The sequence below is a fragment of the Tiliqua scincoides genome, chromosome 7, assembly GCF_035046505.1.
Source record: "Tiliqua scincoides isolate rTilSci1 chromosome 7, rTilSci1.hap2, whole genome shotgun sequence".
Taxonomy (NCBI): Eukaryota; Metazoa; Chordata; class Lepidosauria; order Squamata; family Scincidae; genus Tiliqua; species Tiliqua scincoides.
Genome location: NC_089827.1, coordinates 78,388,888 through 78,416,173, shown reverse-complemented (window position 1 = coordinate 78,416,173; position 27,286 = coordinate 78,388,888). Strand labels below are relative to the sequence as shown.

General features: G+C 45.2%; 1 protein-coding gene across 1 annotated transcript; it reads right to left on the bottom strand.

Moving 5' to 3' along the window:
- Positions 1-6,021: 6,021 nt before the first annotated feature.
- HMGA2 (high mobility group AT-hook 2) lies at positions 6,022-26,581 on the bottom strand. Its single transcript, XM_066634519.1, has 4 exons — positions 26,468-26,581; positions 21,296-21,382; positions 7,840-7,890; positions 6,022-6,033 (listed from the first exon to the last, which is right to left on the bottom strand). Exons 1-4 carry the CDS (start codon positions 26,579-26,581, stop codon positions 6,022-6,024), a joined length of 264 nt encoding a protein of 87 aa, XP_066490616.1.
- Positions 26,582-27,286: the final 705 nt, after the last annotated feature.

Here is a 27,286-nt window from a genome sequence, read left to right as displayed (position 1 = left end):
CACTATTGGCCTACTTCACTTGGGAGTTCTTGTGACCATTATGAAGATCATCTATCTGTACACCCAAAAGAACACTTTAGAACGCTCTATGTTTAGTTGGCTTCTTCAATTCAGCATAGCATGAGAAAATCTAAATGTTCAGAAACTTTATTCTCACCAAATGATTTTCAAGAAACGTTATTTTACTGAAAAGATAACATCATTTACTATACACTTTTTGCTTTTATCTGGGTTTTTTTGCCAAGGTATATCGGTCCAATAGATTAGGTCAGTGGTACTCAAACTTTTCCAGCCAGTGGCTCCTTTGACCCCCGTGGCTGTTGGCCATGACTCCCCATCATGTTCCTAAGGGCTGGAAGTGACATCATTAAACAGGAAGTGGCCAGAAATATTTACTGTATTCGCTATATTAAATATAATATTATAATATTATATTTATTATAATATTAAATATTAAATATATATTAACTATATTAATATTAATTATATTAATCATATCATTAATTAAATGCAGATCTTAAAAATATATTATTAATACACAGCAATATACATGCTTTATAAATGATCAGCTGCTGATCACTGTTGGAGACAGGATGCTGGAGTAGGTAGATTTTGTCTGGTCCAGGAGGACTCATTTTTTTAAACTTTGTAAGCATACCAATAGAATTGTTTTGTCAAATGAACTTTGTGAACAACCCGTCTGACCAACATCACACACACACACACACACCCCTGTGGACCCCAATCCAACTAGTGATTTCTCCCATTTTCCTTGGATAGGATTGAACCCTTTATTAATTTAATGAAATTAAATTTTTCCAGCAGCTGGTTGGGAAAACAAAAATAGACCATGAAAATATATCACAGCTGATAAGGGTTTGGTTAGGAAGCTGATTTGTCTCCTGTACTAGGAGATGCACAGCTCAAGCCTATGCATGTCTACTCAGAAGTAAGTCCCATTAGAGTCAATGGGGCTTACTCCCAGGAAAGTGTGGATAGGATTGGGCTAGCAGTCACTTCATCAATGGCTGATAAGTATTCCCTTCAAATAGCAAGATTCATCACTCTAAAAATACAGCCTTTCCTCTTCAGTCAAACAACAAGATTAATAAATCACTTTAAAAACAGTACCCTTTTTCTGCTCCTGGCTAAGTAAAGTGTGTGCTTGTCTCCCCCCTCCCCCTTTGCCAGCTGCATGGAAGCAACTTTAAGGGGAGGGAGAGGAAAGCGGGAAGGTTTGGAGATTGAAAGAGGGGAGTGGAAGAGGGAGGGGGTTGAAAAGAGAGATTTCACTTTGATGGGAAGTGATCCCAGGCTGGGAACTAGGAACCAACCAGACAAGCATCAGCAAGGGTTAAGGACTGCAAGCTGAGCAAGCTTTGGAAACAACATGCAGCGAACACAGAAAGCGGCAGCCTCGGAGTGGAGGGAGAAGAGGGCGGGGCGGCAGCAGCAGCCACTCTCGCAGCTGACAGAGATGCAGAGACCAGAAGATGGGCTCGTATTCTGCCCAGGGGTGTGACTGTATCACTGCGAGAGGACATCCCGCGCCTCCCCTTTCCGTTCCTGGCGCCTCCCTAAAGAGCTGCGCCGCACAGTTTGAATAACACTGGATTAGGTTATACTTTCAAAAAACCTGTATCACCAGATGTAACATTCTTAATTTGAACTGGCAGAAAGACTTGGCTACCACAAGTTCTGCAGAGGTCTGTTAGCTAAAACATCTCTGCATGTACATATTGAAGGAAACAGCCAATATAATACTTTAAAGTTTGATGAACAACATATGACACCGTATCCTAGACTCACAAAAAGGATTGCAGGCTTATATTTAAAAAAAAAAAATCCTGCCACATGTAATTTTGCAACTTCGAAGTTCCAACAATCATAAAAATCACTTAAAAAAATTATGTGGTCAATAATTTGGCATTATGATAACTGTAATGGGGCCTTGTCTGTTGTAGCACCTTTCCTGAGGAATTCCCTCCATATCAGATCAAGGCTATAATCCTGATGTTCCAAAAGCCCTTGAAATCTTGTTTTTCCACAAGCCTTTATGACTCAGAGCACAATCCTATGCATGTCTACTCAGAACTAAATCTCAATGTGCTCAACAGGGCTTATTTCCAGGAATGTATAGCCTAAATCTATTGGGCAATTCTGCTGGCAGAACAAGTGTTATGCCAGAGGAACTGCCATACCGCAAGGCCATCCCATGCAGTCATAAGCACGTCTCTGGCAGCACGTAAAGCTGGAGGCTGCAGTGGTCACACACGCAGCTCCTGTGGTGGCCACTGACCCAGGTACAGCAGCGGGGAGGGGGGAAAGTACAGGGGGAGCACCAAGTGGGAGTGGGGAGGAGGGCAGATTGGGTTTGGTTAGAAACCCCCTTCTAGGACCCAATCCCGTGGCCTGGGTCCACGTGGACCTGCACCAGCAATTTCACTGGCACAGGTCTGAGTAACCCCTTCCACACCTTGGAGGATTTCCCCTTAGTATCGGAACAAACATTCTCTGCCCAGAGAAGACCTCCAGGACTGCCCCTCTTGCAAGATGCAGCATGAGCCATTTTGTTGATTTATGTTATTGGTAACTTGTTTTGTCTTATGTTCTATTTTTTTTTAATTGAATGTAAGTCACTTTGGGTTTCCCATTCAGAAAGGAAGACAGAGTATAAATGCGTAAAATAAAATACATATATTAGATTAAAAATCAGAATAACTCAGATGTAGTTTAAGAGTGCAAATACAACTTGTGTATCAAACAGAGCTGTACTGCAGATGGGCAGCCCAATCCTGAGCTGCCCGGAGCTCCCAGGTCCAGCAGCTCCATGGCGGGCTCCCACCAGATCCTGCGCCTCCCGCGCTACTGCAGGAGGCTCCTCGGGAGGTTTGTCCCCTTCCCCCGAGTAAGGGAAGCAGCCCCACAATGGGGCTACTAACTTAGCGGCAACCAAAAGGTCGGCGCAAAAGTAAAGGTGCTTGTGTAGGGCAAGAGCCCTGCCTGAGCGCCTTGGATCCTGCGGAGCTTGTCTCCACGGATCCGCCTCTGCCCCTCCCCCGACACGCCTCCTGTCCCCCCGGCCATGCCTCCTGCCGGCCTCCCCCCTCCCCGGAACGCCTCCCCCATGCCCCCGGCCACACCCCCGCCTCCCATTCCGCAGCCCGGAGGTCTGGGAGACTGGAGCTGCAGAACCTGCCACGCACCAGCCCAGCTCTGGCTGGTGGGAGCTCTGGTGGGAGCCTTCCGGCATGTTTGCAACTGAGGTCCGCGGCACAGAGCCGCACCGTGGACCCCAGGATCAGGCTCTGAGGCTGGCTGTTACAATACACAGGGCCACATTCAGCTATTTGGGGTGGGTAACACGCTTCAGAGCACAAGTTATACTGGATCCTAACCCTGTTCCTGGGCAGCCTGGGCCAGCCCCGGGCTGCTTGGATTTGTGCCACTGATTTTGATGGCGCAGATCCAAGTAGTCCCATTGGGGCTGCAGTGGCTCCACTAAGTACCCGAAACTTGCACTGGATACAGCACAGGCCCCTGGCAGCAGTAGCTGCACAGTAATACTCTTAAGACTTTCTTGTCCTTGTGTGTTATTATTTGCTACTTCTGAACTACTCCAACCACCCATTCACTTTAAAGTACAGAAGCTAAAAAAGGAGTTAATCATATTTGTGACAAGAAAACACTGCGAACACTTTGAAATAGTCCAAGGGCTGGTTCATGAAGTAAGAGTCCCACACAAAGACCAACAGCACCTGGCCACATGACAAAACGTTTGTGTAAACTGGCAAGTGGCACATCGCGTAAGCCCAGACTCATAATTACAGCTGCACTTTTTGCAGTTGCTGTGAGCATGGGACAAGCATGGCCGCAACCCATGATGCGCACTAGAATTTCTTCACACAGATGCAGGCACATGCATGGCTGAGAAGCCACGTCTGCTCACGTGCAGGGAAATCTGACAGTGTAAATTGATCCAATGTGCGACCATGAAAAGATCAGCTCTAGGGCAGTGAAGACTGTGCTTGCAAGACACAATAGGCCTTCCCTCCTGCAGTTAAAGTCTCTCCCCAAGGGATTCCTCTCAGTTTAATGTTTACTGCTTCTTGCAGCACACTGTTCACAGAACAAACACAGAGGCTACAGAAACTATACAGGTTGAGAGCATGCGTTCCAAGGACTCGCTTGGATGGCAAAAAATATATAGCAAATTAATTTAAAAAACAAAGTTTCTTTGCTCCAGTGATTTAAAAACAGCCTTGCTGACTTTTGTGATGTAAGATAATTGTCTTCTTAATGACAATCCATCAATCAGTCCTCCTCCAAGAGCTTCACTCAGCCCCTCCCTTCACCAATGCAAAGTGATCACCTTTCTTTCACGTGCTCAGGGGGAAGGGAGGGGTCTGCTGGAGAGAGAAGGATTGATGGATTGTCAGCCAGCTGCCCTCTCTCATTAAGGAGGCTGTTATTAAAGGACTGTTCAGTTTTTGAAACTGATTTTAAAGGGATGCATTTTTCCCCTTCTCCAGGGATCAGCACTTTCCTTCTCATTTGCAGTGGCCATTTGCGGGGAGTCAAATCCGGGTATAAAAAATCAGTGTATAAATAGGCTGGACCTGTACACTGCTTTTCCTCCTTATTTTTCTTCAAAGGAAATATATCTTAATCAAAGCCAGCAATTTGCAACATCTTCTCAAGGCACACGGACCTCCATGGTCTTATCTGTGGTCTTTGCCTCCTATGATGTCACTTTTGGCTTTCAAGAGACTCTTCCAGGTTCTGCGGTTGTGTTTTTAGGGCAACTATCTGAAGTGACACCTATTCCAACAGCGGAGGAAGAGGACGGACAATTCGTTACTACAGACTGTTGCCTTCGAAACAGAGCCGCTGAATCTGGAAGAGTTTTTCAGCGATTTTCAACCACACCGCTCCAAACTCCTGCAGCACACCAATGAACCTTTTGTGGCACACCAATGTGCCACAGCACACCAGTTGAAAATTGCTGAATTAAGCCTACAGTGCACAAAGAGCCTCTTGGAACCAGGCATGGCACCAAAGGTGAACAGAAACAACTATCTTCTGGGGCCAACAAACCAGCAGAAGGTCTTGCCACCAACTACGGCCTCCCCAAGTGGACACCGTAATGCTTTAAAAAAAATTACCTTTGTGTAAACAAAGGGTTTGGTCCAGCTGGATCAGGGCTTAGTATCACCCTCACAAGTCAATGTATCACCCTCCTCCTGTCAATGGAGCCTGGTGGTTACAGTAAGGGTAAAAGCCACAAAACTCTCAGGCCAAACTTACCTCTCCATGCAGAAGTTGAAAGTAAGCCTAGGCTTAAGCACTGCAGTGGCATCACAAGATGGGGCGATGAGGGTGGGATGCCCAGCAGGGGGCGACACAACACTGCCTGAGCCTTCCTTCAGCAATTTCTGGGCCACTTCAGGCCCAGCTGCCGCTTGCTATTGCCTTAAATCATGTTTTCGCCACACACCAGTAAGAGCGTGTGGTGGCTGGGCCCAAAATGGCCTGAAAAATCACAAAAAGGAGGCAGTCGTTTTGCATTTAAAGCAGGGGTCTCCAAACCTTTTGGCCAGAGGGCTGCATCAAATATCTGGCGTGGTGTGGAGGGCTGGAAAAAAATTAAATAAATAATTAGAGATGGAACTTAGATGAATAAATGAATGAATGGGCTCATTCATTCATTCAACCCCTGTGGCCCTCAGAACACCCTCCAGACACAGTCAGGGCACAGTCTGGTCACGTTCCGTTGACTGGGCCAGAGGCTTCAGGGACAAGAGGCTGGCTGCGGACCGGAAAGAGGCTTGCTGTGGGCCGCATCTGGCCCCCAGGCTGGGGTTTGGAGACCCCTGATTTAAACCAATGCAAGAGCCTGGAAGATCAGGCAGTGATGCAATTACGTTACTCCCAAAATGCTGCTGAAGGGAAGCAGCGCTACTGTCCACTCATTTGTGTGCCGAGACGGCACAGGCCCAAGCAGGAGTGCCCCTTAAATCCTCACTGCCGTGGCTGGGGCAAGAACAGCAAGAGGAGGACAGAAAGTGACGGGTCCTTCCCAAGCAGGTAGCAACGGCCTGGCAAGTGGACAGGGAAGGGAAGAAGCACATGCCCAGGTCTTGCTATTGCATCTGAGTGAACGGACATCACTGCCTATTCTGTATGCTTGTGCCACACAATGAATTGATGCCAGGTGGTCTCCTCTGCTTTTCCTCTTCCGCCAGGGCGATGGCTGTGGAAAGTTTAGGCCTTATCTAGGCAGTGATTTTGCCTGGCAAAGTGGCCTGCAGGTGAAACTTCAGTTGGGCCCAGTTCTGAGGCAGCTCAGTTAGGATGATTTTTTTTTCATATCTCCACTCTCACTGGAGAGGGAGGTGTTCTGGTACACGTTTCCCCATGCCTTTTTGTTTGTTTGGGACGGGTGTTTCCCAGAGACTATGCAACATTATGAATTAGACAAAGGAGTTTTGTTTTGTTTTTACTTTATCTTGTATATACCACACACGAGTTTTATGCTCTTTCATAATCACTTTCTGATGCCTGATAAAACCTGCTCTTTAACCTTTGTAACTGAATTACCCCAAAAAATGATCTCAGTGTAATCCTCCTGGTTGTGTGTGTATGTTTGTTTTAATTTTATTTTTAAGGACGAGCCAAGGCTTATGCGTGCCGACAGGGCTCACACAAGCATTCCCTCCTAGCAAAGAGTAAAGCAAACTGTGAGCAAACTACCAGAGTCTAAAAGTAGAGGGTTGTAATCACATGCCGTAATTCTTCACTGTTTCACTCAGGGCAGCTCCAGTTTTTGTGAAACCCACACAAAAGACCTCTGGCAGATCCACAGACACCAAACACATATAGTGGATTCAACCAACTGCAGATTGAAATTATTCAAAAAAAAAAAAAAAATCCCTCCTTCCTTCCTCCTCCCAGCCCTTTGAAGCACACCTTGTGTGACTGCAGCTTCCCTCTCCACCTCTTGCAACACTGCACCCGGCAGCTCCCTCAGTCCAAGATGCTTCAGCATCTTCAATCTTCAAATACTATACTAGATTACAGGGACTTGCATTTGTGTTTTTTGTATCCACGCAGACTCCCTGAACGAAACTCACACGGATACGGAGGGCCCACCGTACGCTGTCCAAAACCCTCTGCCTCAGTGCCAACAGGCTCCTCCTCCTCCTCCTCACTACAGAGCCCAACTTAGGCTCATTCTTCTCCCTTCCAGCACCACTGCAACTGGATCCAACCAAGGAAAATCAGACCAGATCAAGGAAGAGCAAGGGCAAGACGCAAGCAGCTGCCACTTACTCCGTGTGGCACGCGAGGCAAAAACTCTTTGCACAGCACAGAAAAAAGCACAAACTACAAAAATAAGAAGAGCGTGTTTGCATACTCTGGCTCACGGGGGGCAGTCAGTCGGACAGGCAAGCATGTTTATTTATGTCATTTTTAGATTACGGATCACTTTTCAACTCCAAGAAGGGAGTTACCAAGGTGGCTTACAATATCTGTAAAAACGATAGTAACAGTCAAATAAAGGGAGTAAGTGCTATAGCCCCCCCCTTCTTCACCACTCCTCTCCCTCTACATTTGAAGCTTTGCTGACCGCAGCATTCCCAGACTTGGCATCAGCAATCAGTGGAGGGGGGGGGAAGGACTCAGAGGTCCATGCCTGACCATGCCAACCACTGAGGCTGGGCCTGGATTGACTAGGAGACACATTGAATAGAGGAAAGCAATTCATTAAAATTAGCCTTCTTTTAAGTTCTATATTTTGAGAAAAAATTCAGAAATGATTTTCAGTGCAGTACTTACCCATTTCCTGGGCCGACCTCTTGGTCGTTTTTCTCCAGTGGCTTCTGCTTTCTATAAAAAAAATACACAAATTTATGCTGTAGTTCCACAGTATTTGTAGTTACATGACATGACATTATTAGAGAAATCTGGTGCTTCTCGTAATGAATGCAGATTTCCTGCAACCGTCTTCATTTTATTTATCCATTGATTAGATGAGAGGCACCAAGAAAACCACTTTGTTATCTCTCTCACTCTCCCCCTTAGAGAGAAATGCTGCTTCCACCCTTTCATAAGATAGACTGATAACGTCTTTGTTCAAAGAAGGAAACTGCTTTTTTAAAAGTGATAGGCTATTCACTGTGGTCTTCTTGCGTCTAGACTATTGATAAGAATGTATGGAAAGCAAGTCAACATACTTGACAAAGACTATCCTTTGGACCTATCTGTTTAAAGAACTTGCCTTTGTTTTCTGGGCCAAAACAAACTCAAAATGTTAGTAATAGCAGCTAGCACAAAATATTTGTTCCTAGGGGACTACAGGGAAATCAGACAGTCTATCCCTGATTCCTCAGGGAATTTGGGGTACTCACACTCAAAATCATTACTGATTATTAAGTTATCCTGTCTCCCTTCCCTTCAACCTTTCTACACATTTCTCTGTACTGATCCTCATTCACGTTAGAGACAGAGTACAGAACTATAGCATGGTGGTTATTTTGGACTAATGCTGGATTTTAAAAGTGTGCTCTTGTGTACAGAATAAGCAAACACTTTATTTGCTGTGTGCCTTGCTGAACTATTTAACAGCCCAATCCTACTTCCCCACCACCACCAGAACTAGCATTCCAAAGGCAGGGTACACTTTCCAGCCATCACAAAGAGCCTTCTGAAAGCACACACAGCCACCCAGAGAAGACCTCCAGGCTGCTCCCTCTGCAGCTCCACCCAGACTCCCCACGATCAGTGCAGTTGAAACCTTACCTAGAGGGCCAATCGGATGGTAGGATTTCGATCCATCACCCGATTGGCCAGTCATAAGTCTGGGCCAATCGGTTATGCAGGATTTCAATCCTGCATAACTTGCATACGTAACAGCCATGTCAGCTCAAGTTCATTAGGATCGCATGGTAAAATACGCAGCATTCAAACTGAAAACTGATGAGGCTACCAAAAAAAGAAACAATTGTGGAGATTCTGCAGTTACATTTTCAACATTTTCTTCACAACTGGAGATTTAGAAATTTCCTTTTACTCTCTTTACAGCTGTGATTAACACATTTTATCAAACATCTCACAATTTTAGGCTTTAGGAAACCCCATCTAATCCCAGTAATGCCCATACTCTGTAATTAATAGTGTGCGCCTATGTTTTCGTTTGTCCTTTGGGAATCTATCATCTTAATGTATCAGTTACTTACGGGCAAATCTCTGTTACATGGCTATGCCATGTAAAGAGAATTCCCCTGAAAGCCAGGAAAATACTCAGCCCGTTTTGACAATCCTCGGAGTTCTAAATCTAGCCATAGATCCCATCCCCAGAAGAAACTTGTGAAAATATGAAATTCACACCATTGAAGGGCAAAATTATCACTTCAGACTTGTTAAAAAGACAACTTCCGCTTTAATCATTTATACCAGCGCTGAATGTAAGATGAAACTTTCTTAAGGCAACACTTATTAAAGAAGATTGGACTGCCTGTATAAAGGAACATATTGTGGCTTGCATTATAGCCTGAATTCAAGTGGAGAGTGCCTCAACTACTGCAGCTGTCACTCTACCATAGGTTCCATTTTAACTTGGTGCCCAATCTCTAGTCTTGCCTATTTGCTCAAGAAAATGACCTGTCTTATTTTAAGCCACTGGCCTGTACATACAATTGATTTTGATTATATTCCAAAGTTTCCAGATTCAACAGAGACCCAAGCCGCCTTGGATCCCTGCGTGGAGAAAGGCGGGATATAAATAAAGTCAGTAATAATAAATAACTGAAATCTGTACCACCAGGCAATATACCATCAAATGTTGGAAGGTATCAAGGACTGTTAGTTATGGTATAGAATGCTTACCTGAAACGTAAATAGCATGGTTTTTGATCTCTCTCTCTCTCTCTGAATGTCCAAGCAAGTTCAATTTGAGTCTCACAAGCATTTGGCTGGGATTGGGCAGCCTGCCACAAGATGTTCTCTTAGAACAATGTTGATACATTTGAATGAAGTCTTTGTCTTCAGAGCACAGAAAAAAAAATCTAGCAATTTGAATTCGGCTTGAAGTTTTACCATTGCTTTAACGTCCAGTTTGAAGACTTTTAGAGCACTAAGCTGTGCACACACATGCTAGAAAGCAAGTATTCACACCAGCTCTCGTAGACGAACACTAGTAAGCTTAGCTTTCTCATATTCCTTGTTTTTCATTTTGAAATCAGTTTTGGGGTACACATAAGTGTGACTAACAAATAGTAATGTTTTAACTGAGTTTTAGTGGACTAACTGCATTCTAGAGTTTAAAGAGACATGATATCAAAGCACTTCCAGATTAACACATTGCAAAGGTCAGATTCCCACAGAAAATCATTTCACAGCAGTTTTTAGATGAACACACACACCGTGATGTCAATAGCAAGTATGTTGCATTTCACGGGTTGCCTTACGAAGGCCTCAGAACATCATCCGATGGTTATGGATGAGGTCAGGTTTGTGTGCAGTGCCATTGGCTAACTGCTGGGGGTATATTGTATATGACAGATGTATGAGATGGCCTATTATAAAACAACGGATGTTTTGAACCCACCAATGAATTGTCTCCAAATGTGTTTCAAGGAGGGAACCCCAGATTGTAATAAAAGTCAGCTAAAGGAGGCGTTACAGACTTCTCTTCTTCCCACTTCTGGTGCAAGCAGTCTCCTTTGGGGTTTCTCTTCTCCCCATTTCTGATGCACACAGTCTCCTTTGGAGATGTGGATGGATGTACAATCTTTTGCTGATGGATTTACAATAAAAGCCTGGATTTGATCACTGTTGTCTGCTTTGGTACCTGGGATTACAGTGCAACATCTGAGATCTCTTGTAACATCTAGGATCCCTTGTAACATCTTGGTTTTTGCACCTTGCAACACAAACACAATGAGTACAAGTTGGCTAGATCTGAATGAGAACGTCTCAGAAGTCCTCCACCTAATATTACAGAAGCCCTGGAAGCAAGCCAGCAAGCGCCGTGGCTGACATGGTCCACAGCTCCATCTTCCTAAGACAGCATTTGTCTATCCAGGCCAGTGATGTCCTTGGACAGACTTTCTCCCCATGACTGCAAACACTGGTAATTGAACATTGACAGTAGTGGGGAGAAACTCTCCTCAAGGACAGACGAATGCTGCCCTTGATATTTGGATTTGGAAAAGTGGTATAACAAATAGAAAGTACTGTTTTCCAGCACAGAAATGTTATCCCTGCTCTGAAAAACATGCAGTCTGATCATTTGGATACTTAGAAGTAAGTCCCATTGACTTCAATGGGGCCTACTTCTAAGTAAGTTTGAATAGGATTGCAGCTTTAACAAACATTTATTTGAGAGTAAGTTCTACTGAACTCAGCAGAACATACAATACTTCTAAGTAACCATACTTGAGATTAGGAAAAAAGAAATATTTTATAAATAATAAAAAAAATGACAGTACAAAACTAAGGCCGCAATCCTAACTCACTTTCCAGCACCAACATAAGGGTAATACAACTTCAAGGTAAGGGAACAAACATTGCCATACCTTGAGGAGGCCTCCGTGACTGCCCCCCATCTGCAGGATGGCATCTGCAGCACATGCCCCACTAGCACAGCTATGCCAGTGCCAGAAAGTTGGTTAGGATTGCACCCTTCAGTGTCTAGGAAACATCACCCATTACCCATCTGGAATGACTTCTTTTCAAAAAAGTAAAATTTTCATGGATGAGGAGCATATTCCTCATCCCACCTCACCCCAGCACTGTCTGTCTAGTGGCTGCCTGCTGGTATTCATTTGCATCTTTTTAGATTGTGAGCCCTTTTGGGACAGGGAGCCATTTAGTTATTTGATTTTTCTCTGTAAACCGCTTTGTGAACTTTTAGTTGAAAAGCGGTGTATAAATACTGTTAATAATAATAATAATAATAATAATAATAATAATAATAATAATAATAATAATAATAATATCACTATATTTTAAATGTTAAAATAATTGGAAATAGGAAAAAATAGAAAAAAATCCAGATTTAATGTAAGTCCTTTTATTTATTTATTTATTTATTTATTTTTGCATCCATTATAGTCATGGGTCTAGAATGAGGGACAGCTCCAGACAGAGAGGAAACAATAATTTTTCTTGCGGCACCTTAACAGACAGTTATCTCAAAGACAACAAATAAGGTTCACCCAAGGCAAGATATGCAGTGCAAGAGGTCTTGAAGCTTCTCACATTACATTGTTTTTGTACAAAAGGGTAAACTCTACATCTGTAACTTGATGATATCCCATATCCACATGCTGAAGCCTCAGTTATGGAAGCCACTAGTAGGGTTAAAGGAGCAAGGTCTCGCCAAACCTTAAAGTTACATCCCACTCAAAATGTCTAAAGAAAAAGCCCCTGGGAAGTCCAATCAGCTGCACAAAATATGCTCAGAGCTCTGCACATCATTGAACCAGGAGTTTATCTATTGCTTAAGAACACTGGATTGTCTTTCCGATTGTCTAGCCACAAACTGAAGAATTTTAAAACATAAGGAAAACATGGTCTGCCAGCTACCAATTGGAATCAAACCTTAGCTAGAACCAGCCAGTACTAAGTGATGAAACGGAGCTTCCGCCCTGGAATGCCCTCATTCTTCAACATCTAGCACAAAAGTATTCCATCCAAATGAAATCAAAACTCTTTGTTGCATTTTTGGACCTCAAAAGGGCTTTTGATAACGTGAGCAGAAATCTTCTATGGATAAAACTAGCTCGTATGGGGCTAGATCCTAAACTGATTGCTCTTATCTGGGGTCTATATTCAAATACATCTGCCCAAGTCAGATATTCCCCGGGAGGTAATTGCACTGATGAATTTCTTACCAACAAGGGGGTGAAGCAAGGTTGTGTGTTGGCTCCTACACTGTTCATCTCTTTTTAAATGATCTGGCTCCTGTTCTAGCTACTGTCGACGGTCACCCTCCTAGATTGAGGGACTTGCAGGTCCCAATTTTATTATATGCTGATGATGCGGTTATTTTATCTTGTTCTAGCTTGGGGGTGAAACGCTTGATTAGGAAGTGTATTGAATTTTTTTGCTCTAATGAGCTACAAATTAATTACTCCAAGTAAAAAACTGTAGTTTTTGAAAGGTCCTGGAGACCAAGAGAGTGGAGATTTAATGGACAAAGTGTAGAACAGGTTAGGACATTCAAATACCTGGGCATTCTTTTTTCGCATAATTTAGCATGGACGTGCCACCGTTATATGGCTTGCTCTCTTGCTAAAGCCTCTTCGCAAGCCATTGTTAATTTTTTCCATAGCAAAGGTGGCTCGTATATTCCAGCGGCGTTGAAGGTTTTTAATGCGAAATGTTCCCCCCAACTTCTATACGGGGTGCCACTCTGGATCCAATTGTTTAATAGCTCTCTGGAGCAGATTCAGTCAGTCTTCTTAAGAAGTACACTAGGTTTGCCGCGGTGTGTTTCTCATGAGGTGCTCTGTATAGAATCAGGTCAAATCCAACTTGAAACTTTGGCGTGGATTAGAGCGACTAAATATTGGCTTAAAATTTTCTACAACACCGATTCCAACACTCTTCTATATAATCTTCTTGATGACCCTTAAACTTCTATACGGGGTGCCACTCTGGATCCAATCGTTTAATAGCTCTCTGGAGCAGATTCAGTCAGTCTTCTTAAGAAGTACATTAGGTTTGCCGCAGTGTGTTTCTTATGAGGTGCTCTGTATAGAATCAGGTCAAATCCAACTTGAAACTTTGGCGTGGATTAGAGCGACTAAATATTGGCTTAAAATTTTCTACAACACCGATTCCAACACTCTTCTATATCATCTTCTTGATGACCCTTATTTTACAGATAAATTTTGGAGTACAAAAATAAAACAATTGGGAGTCGAGCTGATTTACTTGGCCATTTGTCACAAGACGAGGCATTTAGGCTCATTAAAGAGAGACTCCTAGACATTCATACTTCCAATATTTTATCTGCTGCCAACAAAATTTGTTCACCATTACACTTTCATTTACCAGTTAGAGTAGGGGAAATCCCCAACTATTTATATATTTTGGAATGTCCAAAAACTAGAAGGGCTTTTTCTATGGCCCGTAGTAACTCCATTCCATCTGCTGTTCTCTGGGGCAGATTTAATAGTACTCCATGAAAGAATTTGTCCATGTTCTCAGCATGTTGTAGAAATGTTAGCCCATCTTCTTTTCCATTGTCCGCTTCATTATGAGGCCAGGAGGAAATGTCCAGCTCTCCAACCCTATCTCAATTTTTTCTTGGAGGATTCTGTTATATTGCAAGCCTTATTAGCTTCCACTGACCCTAACACCATTTTTCAGACAGCCACATTTATCTCGCAAATTGTGGCGTCTAATTTGAAGCGTGCCCCCATTTCTTTGAAGTCTCTGAATTCTGGGAGTTAATTGCAAGTTGGTATGTTATAAGTAAACGAACTTTTAGTTGTATGAAAGTGTTTAATGATTTCTTAACAGTATGCCAATAAAGGTACTGAAACTGAGAGATGGAGCCCTCCTACCAGCCTTTCAGTCACAACACCTTCCAGTGTTACTGAAGAGGTTCCCCCAGGGCAGAGATTCCCAAAGTGTGTGCTGTGGCACCCCAGGGTGTCATGGCACATAAGAACAGCCCCACTGGATCAGGCCCTAGGCCCATCTAGTCCAGCTTCCTGTATCTCACAGCGGCCCACCAAATGCCCCAGGGAGCACACCTGATACCAAGAGACCTCATTCTGGTGCCCTCCCGGCACACTCACAGGAACACTGCAGTGCCGCCTCCTCCTTGCTTGCTGGAACAGTATTGTACATAATCTTATGTGATAGTGTTATCTTGTGCTAATCATGCACGTTTTCACATAGCATCAGCCTGGCAAGCTGGGAAGAAGAGGCTGCATGGTGCCCCTGTGAGTACAAAGGGTGCCCCAGACCCAGTAAGTCTGGAAACCCTGCACTAGGGAGATGCACTTCTGTACCTGGCTCATGCTGATCCTTGTAACAGTAAAAGAAGAATTTAATGCAGGTTTAATAGGTCTCTGCAGCCTGTCCTTATTTCCCCTTGAAGAGTACAGGAAGGACCACCAGCAAAATGTGGACATCTACCAGCATGAGCCTGGCAGCACTTCTTCTATAAAGTCTGAAGCCTCTCTCAGATGTCTACATGGATCCCAACATGATACAACTCATTCTTCAGGTATTGGGGTTCCATGTCCCTTTCCAAATCATTCAGCGCAATCCTATCTTGCACTGGAACAGGAAAGCCAGGAGGCTTGCACTATATCCAGTGTGAGATAGGGCTGCAAAGTGGTTCAGCTGCAGGTAAGGGGTAACTTTTCCCCTTACCCCCAGATAAGCCACTGCAGCCCCTATATGTCTCCTGGGACTTGCGCCACCTCCTGAGGTGGCACAAGTTCGAGGAGAGCAGAGCGGCTTGAAGTTGCTCCACACTGCTTAGGTATGGGGACTAGGATCAGGCATAACAGCTGGATCCCGCTCCTCGTCCACCTGCCCCGGAGCCGTCCTCCGCACACCTTTCCTCATTCCGTTACTCCTCTCTCCTGCCTCTTTCCCGCCTCCTCCACGCCCTCCACAGAGCATTGTGTCGGCTGAGCTCGGCCGACACAAGGTTTGCACCCGCTGTCGGCACAGAGGTTGAGTTCAGTCTCCACAGGCCGGCACACCTCTACATACTGGCCTGGCCAACTCTCAAGGAGGCGCAAACGTGCCTAATGGGGCTGGCCTGGACTGCGCCCTTAGTCTCATAAATGAAGTCAAAATGCCCCGATCCGTGGCAATATAGGCCTGCTTAAACCATTTCTGCCCAACACTGCATATACAGATCAGGGACCAAATGTATACACCTGTGGGTCAGGCAAAAATGGGTTTACCAATTCAATTTGTTACCTAATTCCTCTGACACCCTCTTCAAGCGTTAGGTGAGTTGTTCCTGGTTGTTACATGTAACCCAGCACAATGGGGCATAATTTACTCAACATGTAACACACTTTTCAGTCAACAGCAGAAAGTAATGAGGGAAAGTATTAGATACACCGGTTTTATTTTTAAATTATTGTTGTTATTATTATTTTAAATAAACAATAAGCCCTGGTTGACATCCTTGAAATAGATTCATAATTGCCAAAGAATGTTTTTGAAAAAGAACTAGCCTGAGTTAACCTCTGAGGAAAACAGCTACCCCTGTTTAAATTCACGCAGGTAGGACAAATTCTACATGTCCCATGGTCACAGCCGCCCTGGCATGGCTGAGCTGTGCTAGAACAGAAGGCCATCCTTTTTCTGCTGATATTTGGATAGAGAGTGTGCACAATGCATCTCTGGACCTCTGAGTTCAGATCCACAGCTTACATTGATTGTAGAATGTTATCCCATTGCTTTGGCTTTCCATGACCATACTAATCTCTAATGTCACAAACGTTACCCCTTCATAAGCCTTCCACTCAGCAATGGGTCTCCTCAGAACCACTACCAACTCCTTTGCTGGTGCAAGCCCAAAGAGACAAGGGATGGGGAGGCTGTCAGCAGAAAGGACCGGACCTGGCCCGCACCATCACCGTTGGATTCACCTGTCCGCCACCTCCCCCCATTCCTCCATCTCCCTGCCCAACCTCACTGGACTGGTGAGTGTGATGACAATTGGGGACAGATGGGGAGCACTTCTGCTTCTTGCAGCAGCAGTCCCAAAATGGCCACCAATAGAGCACTTAGCGCTTCATTGGCAGCCATTCTACGACAAAGAATGCGCTTCCACTGTCACAAAAGGCTCCACAGTACTGTCCAATCCTCCATAGGACTGGGCTGTTAGTGCACCTCTTCATTCCAAATGATCAGCTACCAACTTCATTTTACTAAGTGTAAACTGAGAACATGAACAAGTAAGTTCCCCACGCACAGAAAGGAAACTGTGAGCCTTCTTACAAATGCTGCAAAAATATGTTAACTGTTATATCAAATATTTATATACTGCTTTTCCAGCAAAGAAGTTCACAAAACTTCACAAGTTTCAAATATTCACATAATTTATGATAAGATATTCACATAAGAACCTGCAAAATTTATTCAGAGGCATAAATTTCTGAATAAGAATAATTCTAAATGTTTACTTTCAAATACATTGCAACTCCATTTTCCTGCCTTTTGCTTATTATCTCTTCTTATTAATTTTGCATGGGCTTATCTATCTAGATAGCTAGATAGATACTGCATTATTCATTTTGTTGTGAGTTTTATCACTCATTTTATGGCCTCATTTTGGAATTTGTGCAGGGGATGTGAAACAAGCTGCTCAGTTAGCCCTCCAGCATTTTGTATGCATTGTCAAGGTTCACACAGCTAATTTCCTAACAAGCTCAGTTTGTTTTTCAATACCCCCAGGCCAGTTTTCTAAGTCCAAACTTTAGACCTGCAATTAAAAAAAAAAAATCACCATACCCCCAAGACATTTTTAATTCATCAGGCCAGGACAATCCCAACAGATTTAAGGTCATTGCCTCTGAAACATAATAAAGCAAAATCTACCTCCTTTCTGCGTATTTTAAAATTTTCTCCTATTTCTGTAACACAGTTTGCAAAAGAACACCTGATCCATTAATCATAAGTGCCTTCCTGGGTCTCCTCTGTGAATTCTACTGGTACCCGTCTATCCTGCATGTTGTCAGCACAAAACATTTCAATTAGCTCACTTTGAAAAAGAGGCCACCCATTATTCTCCAGAAATTCCAGCAACTACAGACTGTATTTTCACTACAGACAGAGTAACAACATTTATGGGGAAAATGGTCTTAGCAGTTAACAAGTACTGCTTTGATAGTTGGAAACAATGCTTATAGAAGTTCTGAAATTATTTCCTCAGAACAGTTCGAATGTACCGTACTTGACCATTTTCAAGAGTTGATATCCCCCAAAACTAAAGTCTTCCTGAAAAATAAATGGGGACATCTTTGGCACCAGTTCAAATTACAATCAAGAATGTGCAAGTTATGTGATGTTACACTACAACATTACATGAAAGTGTATGCCTTGACCCGAAACTCAGCCCAGAGAATACACTTCAATGGTGTGGAATTTACGGCGTGGAGCTTCCCTGTGTGCAAGACTCTCACAGTGATTCCATTGTAAGGCCCATGTCTGTGAACATTCTCTATAGAAAAATCTGATCCTTTCCCTGGAAAGTTTGTGCATCCAAAAGATCCATACATAAACATCCAAGAATTCACAGGTCTCTGGAACCCCATCAGTTATTTGAAAAAGATTTCCACATAAGAATCCTTAGGAATTTCTGTTTCTCAAAAATGGCCACAAGCAGTGACTTCAATTGTGCACATTTAAGGCTGCAATTCTGTCCATACATCCCTGCACGTAAGTCCTATTGCATTTAATGGGGCTCACTTCTGAGTAGACATGTATAGGCTCGCATTGTAAGCTTCATTTTAAAAAAATCCCAACTGACTGTAGTTGTGTATACAAATTTCAACAACTACTCTTTTACTACTGAAGATCTACTAAACATTTATGGACAGAGTCCACCTGGAACTTCTTATACAGGCCCTGCTGAAATGATTGGAAGTCATGTAATAGTGCAGCTGTCTTTTCTTTACAATACTTTCACACAGCTCCCATTTATTTCAATGAGTCATGTCCAAAAGGAGCAACCAGTGGATTTTGGACCCAATCCTATCCAACTTTCTAGTGCTGATGCAGCCTTGCCAACGGGGTGTGTGCTGCATCCTGCCCTGGGGATTCAGTCACAGAGGACCCCATAAGGTAAGAGAACATTTGTTCCCTTGCCTCAGCGCTGCCTTGTGGCTGCATGAGTGCTGAAAAGTTGGATAAGATTTGGCCCTTTGTCCTCTACCTTTTTCCAGGGAAGAAATTATTTTAATATGCATTCAACTGAAGAAATGAAAGTCAACTCAGACTTACATCTTAAAAAGCAACACTGATTTTAATATCAAAGATCTGACTCTTGTCCAAATGTATTGTGAGCAACAGTGTATATCTCCATAGCAGTAGGTTCCTGATTAACATTGACTACCCAGAATTAATCTGGTTCAGCTTCTAATTCAAATTAAAACCAATTTTATCTTGTAAAGCGATTCTGAAAATATCAGATAATTAATATTTTTGAATAAGGCTAAAATCCTTGATGAGAACACAATTTTAACTACATATTATAATGACTATCCCTAAACATTAGTTTTGTTTTAATGCTTGCAGAGCAATCCTGTATCAGTTGCAGAAAAAAAAGGAAGGCGGCACTTTTAAAGAAAAAAGGAAAAAAAAGATTTTTGGTTCTGGTATTCAAATGACTTAAACAGACACAAACCATAGCCTGCTCCCAAATGACATAACATTTATTATAAGTCGCTATAGTAATGTACAGTGGGCCCTCCATATCCTCAGGGGGTTAGTTCCAGAACCCCACATGGATACCAAAATCTGAGAATGTTCAAGTCTGCAGAAGTCATGCTGACAAAATGGCATAAATTTGTGGAAACTGTGAAAATTTATTAAAATTGGTATAAAGCAAACACAAATTGCCTAAATGGGTGGGCATAAGGTGAATGAGGCTACAGCAGGGTATGTGAATTTTTAAAAAAATACATTTTCTATCTGTGGTTGATTGAATTCGCAGATGTGGAGCCCACAGATAAGATGGGCCTACTGTGTAACACTGAAAACCATCTCAGGACTAGGGCCCATAGGTGCAAACAGCCAGACTGAAATATACCTACAATCAGAGGAGCCCACAACATTCTTCCACAAGGCATTCCACCATATAACTGCCTGACAGCGTCAATAGAACATAACACCACAACTGACTTCCAGATTTGTTAAGTTTTTGTTGTCTACATCATTCTTGTGAATTAAGAGTGCTAGTGCTAACTACTGTGAGACTCGTCTACAGAAACGTGACTCCTCTATGTCCTTTAAAATTTCCTTTAAAAGCTATATACCCATGCTTCTTAAGGTCACTAGTATTCTTGTAAAAAAATCTCATTAAACTAGTCTTACAAGTCATATTTGTGTATTTAAATAAAAGAAAGTTTCTTCCCCCCCAAGGCTGAATCTTAAGTGAAAAAAACAAGAAGCAACAGAGACCAAAGAACAAAAAACAAGATTTACTCCACTGAAGATTTATTCGTCCCTGCAGTGCCCTGCCAGGACTTCGTGACTGTAACGGTGGTTGAAAGCTGGTATCTTTTCAAAGACAGGCATCTTTGAAATTAATCACTAAAGAATATGAGGTAGCTGGTGAAGTGCCGTAAAAAATACTTTGTCAAAGCTTTAGAATGCCATATACTTTAAGAAGCATTCTGATTTCTATCAGTACATCATTGACTTTATTAGTAAGTTACACATTCAGCAAAACTGCTTCCACAGACAGTTTGGGTATAGTGCAAATTGGCTGCAGAATATGTATTCTTATTGTTAGACATTTAGACATGTTAAATTCACACCACTGATGTTTTCTTTCTTAGAGTGTACAATCCTGAATGGAGAATGTTTTGCTGGACTGCATTTTTTATAAGGATGTATGGTTATCCTTTATCTCTCCATTGTTAGAAGAGCTCACCAAATGCCCACGTTAAGATTATAGTCATTCTCTTCTATCAGATGCAAATCCAGAGGTGAGACGGAGGGTGGCTAAATTTTTAGCTGCTGCAGTTAGCATCAGGAGGAAGAGAGTGGATTGTGGCCTTCCAGGTTGCTCATAGAGGAGTATTTATATTCTGAATAAGTTTTTAATTCAATATGAACTGGAAGACTTTCAGAAGTACCTTCCTCAGTTACTGTACTCCGTTCAATCCACAATAACTAGACCAAACTTAGTCTTATCTAGACTTAGGTCTATTAATTGTTAGTATTTTATGTTGTTAAGTGCCTATGTTAGGATGCTGTGATGGGTCATATATATGTTCAGTTGTATACTATGAATGTATTATTATTTTTATGCTGGTCGGTGACGGTAACAAAACTGAACTGAACTGAACGCAGAACTAACGTGAGTGTACAAAGGATTGGTGGTTTAAAAAAAAATTAAAAAGAAAAAGGAAAAATGACTCTCACATGTCCAGGAACCTCCTGCAACATTCCTGCATAAAATATTAAAAGGCCACCAACCCCTGAGGTTCAGAGGTTAAATAAGAAAAATCCTTTAGACGCTGCCTGAGGAATGGATGGTAATGGAGGCAAATCTCCTGATGTGGCAAAATCTCACCTTTTGAGCTGATTTAGAGGGACTCTTGTTTTTGCTTCCTTTAGGTCTTCCTCTTGGTCTTTTAGGAGATGGCTCTCCCATTGGTTCCTAAACAGAGAAAAACAAGCAATTGTGGCAAGAATCTCAATGAAGTTCCTAAATGCAAATGACTACACTTAAAATGCACAAACCAACTGTCAATTATTAAATCAGATGAAATACAAAAATAAAATAAAGAGAAAGGTAAGAAACACCAAAGACGTGTGTGTGTGTGCGCGTGCGTGCGTGCGTGTGTGTGTGTGTGTGCACGTGCGTGCATACTTTAACTAAAAGGTGTCTTCATTACCAGTGGGACTGCATGACAACATAATGAAAAAGCTTGCATGTTCTGACAGCTCAGAAACAACTTTCCAATCAAGTATATTTAACCAAGATGACTTCTGTCATTGCAGCTATTCAGGACTCTTCACAATCAACTGATAATTACTGATGCAATTTGCATTTGTAAGCACATAAAACATTAATAAGATGTATACCTCCCAACATTAAAGAAAAATATTGAAGTTGTGAATATTAAATGTTCTGTATTTTTAAATTTTTCTACCCTGTCCGTCTCCTTATGGATCCAGTGCAGGTTACAATATTCAAAACTTAAAACAGTATAATCCGTTTTAAGAACTCAACAACAAAAGATACAAGAACAAAGGACACAGCATCAGAACAGACAAAACAAATCATATTACACAGAAAAAGCCAGCTGAAAAGCCCAAGTTTTCAGCCAGCAGTGGAAGGTGGGTAATGAGGGGGCCTCCCATGGCAGGGGTCACCACAAGCAGGGGCCACCACAGAGAATAACCTCTCGCAGGTCACTGCCAACCACATTTCAAACAGGGGTGGGATCAATAAGATGCCCTTCCTAACAGCTTTTGCTAGACAGGCAGCTTCTGGTGGGGGAAGGCCATCCTTAAGGTATTTTAGTCCTAAGCCATAATCAGCACCTTAAATCGCAGTCGCAAGCCTAATGCCAACCAGTGCAGCTGTATCAACAAAGGTGTTACATGATCATATAACTGGGCACCTGTCAGCACTTGGCAACTGCATTTTGCACCAGCTGAAGTTTTCAAATGGTCTTCATGGGTAGCCCCATATAGAAAGTGTTGCAGGCCTTTACATGTGAGATAACCAAGGCATGGGTCACCATACCAAAGTTTGAAGTGGGAAAGGACGCAGCTCATGTACCAGCCAAACTGGGCAAGCACACCCCAGCCACAGCCACTACCTGCATATCCAGAAGCAAAGCTACGTCCAGAGGTTTTCCCAAACCGGGAATTCTTCAGAGGAAGTGCAACCCTTTCAGCAACAGGTTGCCATACTATCATGATCTCAGCAGCCTCCTCACCAGGAGAAACTCTGCTTGTCCAGATGTAACCAGATCTTCACCAACTCCAGCAATGGTTCCAAATTTCCACAGCTTCTCCAGCTGGGGATGTGACAGACAGATAAAACTGGGTGTCATGGCACACTGACAGCACTCAGTATCAAACCCCCAGGTGACCTGCACCAGGGATTTCATGCACATGTTAAATAGCACAGGGAAAAAGCAGAACTCTCTGGGACACCAAAGACCACAGTCATGAGCAAGAGTTCCCCAGCACCCCATTCTGAGGCTGACCTTCCAGGAAGGGCAGAGGCACAGCAAGACAGTTTCCCCCCAAAGTCCATCCCAGTCACACACAGGTGTGCAGTTGGGGGGCGGTGGAAAATGGTAAGTACTGTAGGCACCGCCCTGTAAGTGGCCCCTCCCACTCACTGTCAAAGCCATTCTGGGCAGCTAAAGCAACAGGCTGAACCAAATGGTGTCTTGTGTGTTGCCACAGCTGCCCTGAGTGGCTCCAACAGCAAGTGGGAGGGGCTGTTTAGATGGCCCATAGCAGCACCCGCAGTACTTATTCTTTTGCCAGAACACTCTGCTGCTGGTCAGAGAGTTCAGAAGGATATCACGCTGCAGATACTGAAAGCCACTGAGAGGTCCAGCAGAACCAGCAGGGATGTGCTCTGTCTAGTTCCTGGTGTAGGGCATGGACTACAGGGGTCTCTAAACTTTTTGGCAAAAAGGCCGCATCATATATCTGCCACAGTGCTGAGGGCCAGAAAAAAATTTAATAAATACATTAGAGATGGAACTTGAATGAATGAATGAATGAACGAACGAACGGGCTCAAATGTCCAGGGTTTCTCCAAGCAGCAACACAGCCCAAGCAATAAAGCATACACTTAAATGGACCCCCATTCCCCCACCCCACAAGCACAACTCTGGTTGTGTTTGGTCAGCTGGGTCAGAGGCTCTCAAGGGATCAAAGGCTGGCTGTGGGCTGGATAGAGGCTCTTCACAGGCCACATCTGGCCCCCAGGCTGGGGTTTGGAGACGTCTGGACTAGAAGGACCAAGTTGTTTCTGTCCAGAAGGTAGGCCAGAAGCTGGATTGGAAAAGATCTAGAGACAATCAGTCTCATTCAGGAATCCTTGGAACTGGGCAGCCACAACAAGCTTGAGAACCTTGCCCCAAGAATAGGGGATTTGAGACCGGCCTGTAATGTTCCAACATAGTGGGCTCTAGGGAGGGCTTCTTCAATAGGGGAAAACAACTGCCAATTTCAGGCAGATGGGTATTGCACATCTCCTTGCCTGTCTGGCCAGTGTCTCCCCCCCCCCCCACAGCTTTCATTAGCCAGAAAGGGCAAGAGTAAAGTGTGCACATAGACAACCTGATGTTTCCAAAGATCCTGTCCACATCCTCAAGCTGCACAAGCTGGAGAAAAATCCATTAAAACAGGACAAGCATACACTGAAGGTATCTCATCAAAAACTGGCAAAGTGGCACTCAACCCATGACAGATGTGCGTAATTTTATCCACAAAATGCTGCAAATTGTTCACAATTATAAACCGTTTCCCCCCACTAATAACTGCAAAGAGAATTTTGCCTTGTTCTGTAGCCTGCAATCTACTTGTGTTTTGTTTAACCTATACATTGTGTGTGGGACTGTTGTCTATAGTCTATTCTGATAAATTAGAAAGCAGTCAAATTTAAAAGGTGCCTGGGAGTCAAACTTTGACTAGAGTAGCTATTGTCCTTCCCCACCCCCATCCCGCAATGGTTTTTCTGTTTGAAAGTAAATAAAAGAGTCATTTAAATGGATATGATTTTCAGATTTCAAATATTTATTCAGTGAATCATGCACACTAAAAGAAAAAGAACTCTGCATCCACTTCCAAATATTGAACATTTCATTTGGATTACAGGATGTGGTAGAATTAATTAAATGCAGTTTGTTAAAGAAGTCTTACCAATTCTTTAGATTGGTAAATTGGGCTGGAAAGGAAACCTACTGACACAGTATCCTTCCAAAAGAGTCACAACAGCAACAATCTTGAGGACTGATCTGGAGGGAAAAAGGGGGCAAAGCGTATTTTTGTAGGCGTGCCTTTCTGTGCAATTCATTGAAACCCTAAACATCCCAATCTCAATTCATACAACCACATTTGGGGGGGGGGGGGACATACTGGTAGGTATAGGGGAAGGGACTTCAGAATGTTTTCCTTTCCCAATGGCATTTTCTTGCATTTAAACTGGGGAAAGTGGGGCGAAGTGGGTGGGCGTGTGGATTCGGTTGGGGTTCATCTCAAGCTCAAAGGGAGTCCATTCAGGGGTGTCTTGCATTTTGGGTCCTGGGTTGGCTTGCTGATTGCTTGATCTGCTCGGTACAGTAGCGTAGCTGGAGGGGGTGCGAAGCACTAAGTTTGCAGGGAGCCTCACTGCTGTGCGCAAGCAGCCCCTTCCCCTCCGTTTTGCTCCCCCCGCCCGGAATGGTTCCGAAGGGGAGGGGCCGCTTGCACACAGCAGCGAGGCTCCCTGCAAAACCTAGCGCTTTGCCCCCCTAGCTACGCCACTGGCTTGGAAGGAAATGGTTTGATGCTAATGAATGAAGTGAACTCCCCCCCCCCCAACCCTCGGAAGTCCGTTGTGAATGTACTCGCCAGGCCACGCTTCCCTACTAGCGATGGCTACTTGCGAGGAGATGCAAATCGACCCCCCAAGCCGCCCCCCCCCGCCTCACCACGCGGGCTCGGCAGAGCTGCACTGGCCAGCTTCGGGCCCCATCCTAAGCATCGTGTCTACTCAGAAGCGACTTCTATTGTGTTCAACGGGCTTACTCCTAGGAAAGCGGCCAGGACGGCAGCCCTAATTAGTTGCATCCGCAGAACCTCCCCCCCCCCCCCAAAGTTTTCATTCAGAAAACAAAACTCCGCCTCACTTTGGGAGCCCAGCCTAGGCAAGTCTACTCAGAATCAAGTCCCACTCGAGTCAATGGGGCTTACTCCCAGGAAAGCGCGGGCAGGGCTGCAGCCTAGCGGACCGGCGCAAACCCCCCCCCCCCTTGCCGGGCGGTGTTTCCTTTGGAGAAGCGCACGAGGCTGCCGATTCCCCCCTCGCGGCGTCGGCTGGCGGGCGGGCGGGCTGGGGGGTCTCCCGCTCGCAGCCCGGCAGAGCCCCCCGAGAAGCCGGCGCGGCCGTGCAGGCAGCCGGGCGAGACCCCCGCCGGCAGTACGGCTGCTCGCCACCTTTGTGCGCCCGCCACGACCCCCAGAAATGGGGGGAGTCCAAGACCGGCTGGGGGGAGACCAGCCAGCCACCCCACCCCGGGGCGCCCCTCTCCCCTTCCCTCCGAGCCCAAGCCTGCTGCCTACTCGGAAGCCAGCCCCATTACAGGCAGTGGGGCTTACTCGCTGGGCAGTGCGGGGAGGACCGCAGCCTCCCAGCCCCGTCCTCTGCGTGCTTACTCGGAAGCAAGTCCCATCCCAGTCCGCGGGGGCGGCCTCCGTCCCGAGTCAATGGGGCTGACTCTCGGGGCGGGGAAGGCGGCAGCCTCCGAGCTCCAGCCTGTGCAGATCTACTCGAGAAGGAAGTCCCATTCTCGTCAAGGGGGCTTCCTCCCAGGAAAGCGTGGAGAGGGTGGCAGCCTGCGAGTCCCGTCCTCGGCAGGTCTACTCAGAAGCAAGCCGCGCTCTAGTGAAGGGGGCTGCCTCCCAGGAAAGCCGCCAGCCCTTCCCGGCACACAATGGAGCCTGCCGGCCGGCAGCACGTGCGCGCCCCGAGCCCTGCCCTGCCTGCCCGCCCGGCCGCGGTGCTGACCTGGGGCGCCTTGCGGGGTCTGCCGCGGCCCCGCTTGGGAGGCTCGGCGCCGGCGGCAGGCTGCTCCTGGGCGGCCGAGGTGGAGGGCTGCTGCCCGGCGCCCTCGCTGCTCATCGCGGCTCCTCGCTGGGCTGCAGCCGCCGCACGCGCCGCGCTCCTCGCCGGCTCCCTCCGCAGCACCTTGGAGGAGAGGAGAGGAGCGGCGCGGCTCTGGGCCAGCCCGCCCGGCAGCCGCACCGCCAGCCAGCACCGCGCCGCGCCGGACGTCCTGGGGCTGCCAGGGGGAGGGGGCGGAGGACGGGGGTCTCCCCTCCTGGCTCCGCACCGCCGTGGAAGCGAGTGGAGGGAAGCGGAGGACTGGCGGGAGGAGGGCCAGCGTGTTTTGTTCAGCCGTCCGGTGGCGTAGCTGGAGGGTGCAGAGCGCTAAGTGTGGCAAGCGGCCCTCCCCCTCCCCTCCGGAGCCATTCCGGGCGGGGGGAGCAAAACGGAGGCGGGACGCCCGGAATGGCTCCGGAGGGGAGGGGGAGGGCCGCTTGCCAAACTTAGCGCTCTGCCCCCCTCCAGCTACGCCACTGCCTCCATCAATAGGCGAGATCTGCCTGCTGGGGCTGGAATAAGAACATCAGAAGAGCCCCGCTGGATCAGGCCAAAGACCCATCTAGTCCAGCTTCCTGCATCTCCCAGTGGCCCCCCAGGTGCCTTCTGAGCACCCAAGACAGCAAGGCACAACCTGCCACCTGGTGCCCTCACCTGCGTCTGGCCTTTGGAGGTAACCCACTTCTAAAATCTGGGAGCTTGCACATACCACGACTTGGAACT

Coding starts and splice junctions, on each gene's coding strand:
- HMGA2 (XM_066634519.1), bottom strand. CDS start 26,581: ATGAGCAGCGAGGGCGCCGGGCAGCAGCCCTCCACCTCGGCCGCCCAG. Junction 21,383..26,467: donor GACCCCGCAAGGCGCCCCAG/GTCAGCACCGCG, acceptor TTCTCTGTTTAG/GAACCAATGGGAGAGCCATC. Junction 7,891..21,295: donor CCTCTAAATCAGCTCAAAAG/GTGAGATTTTGC, acceptor TTTTTTTTATAG/AAAGCAGAAGCCACTGGAGA.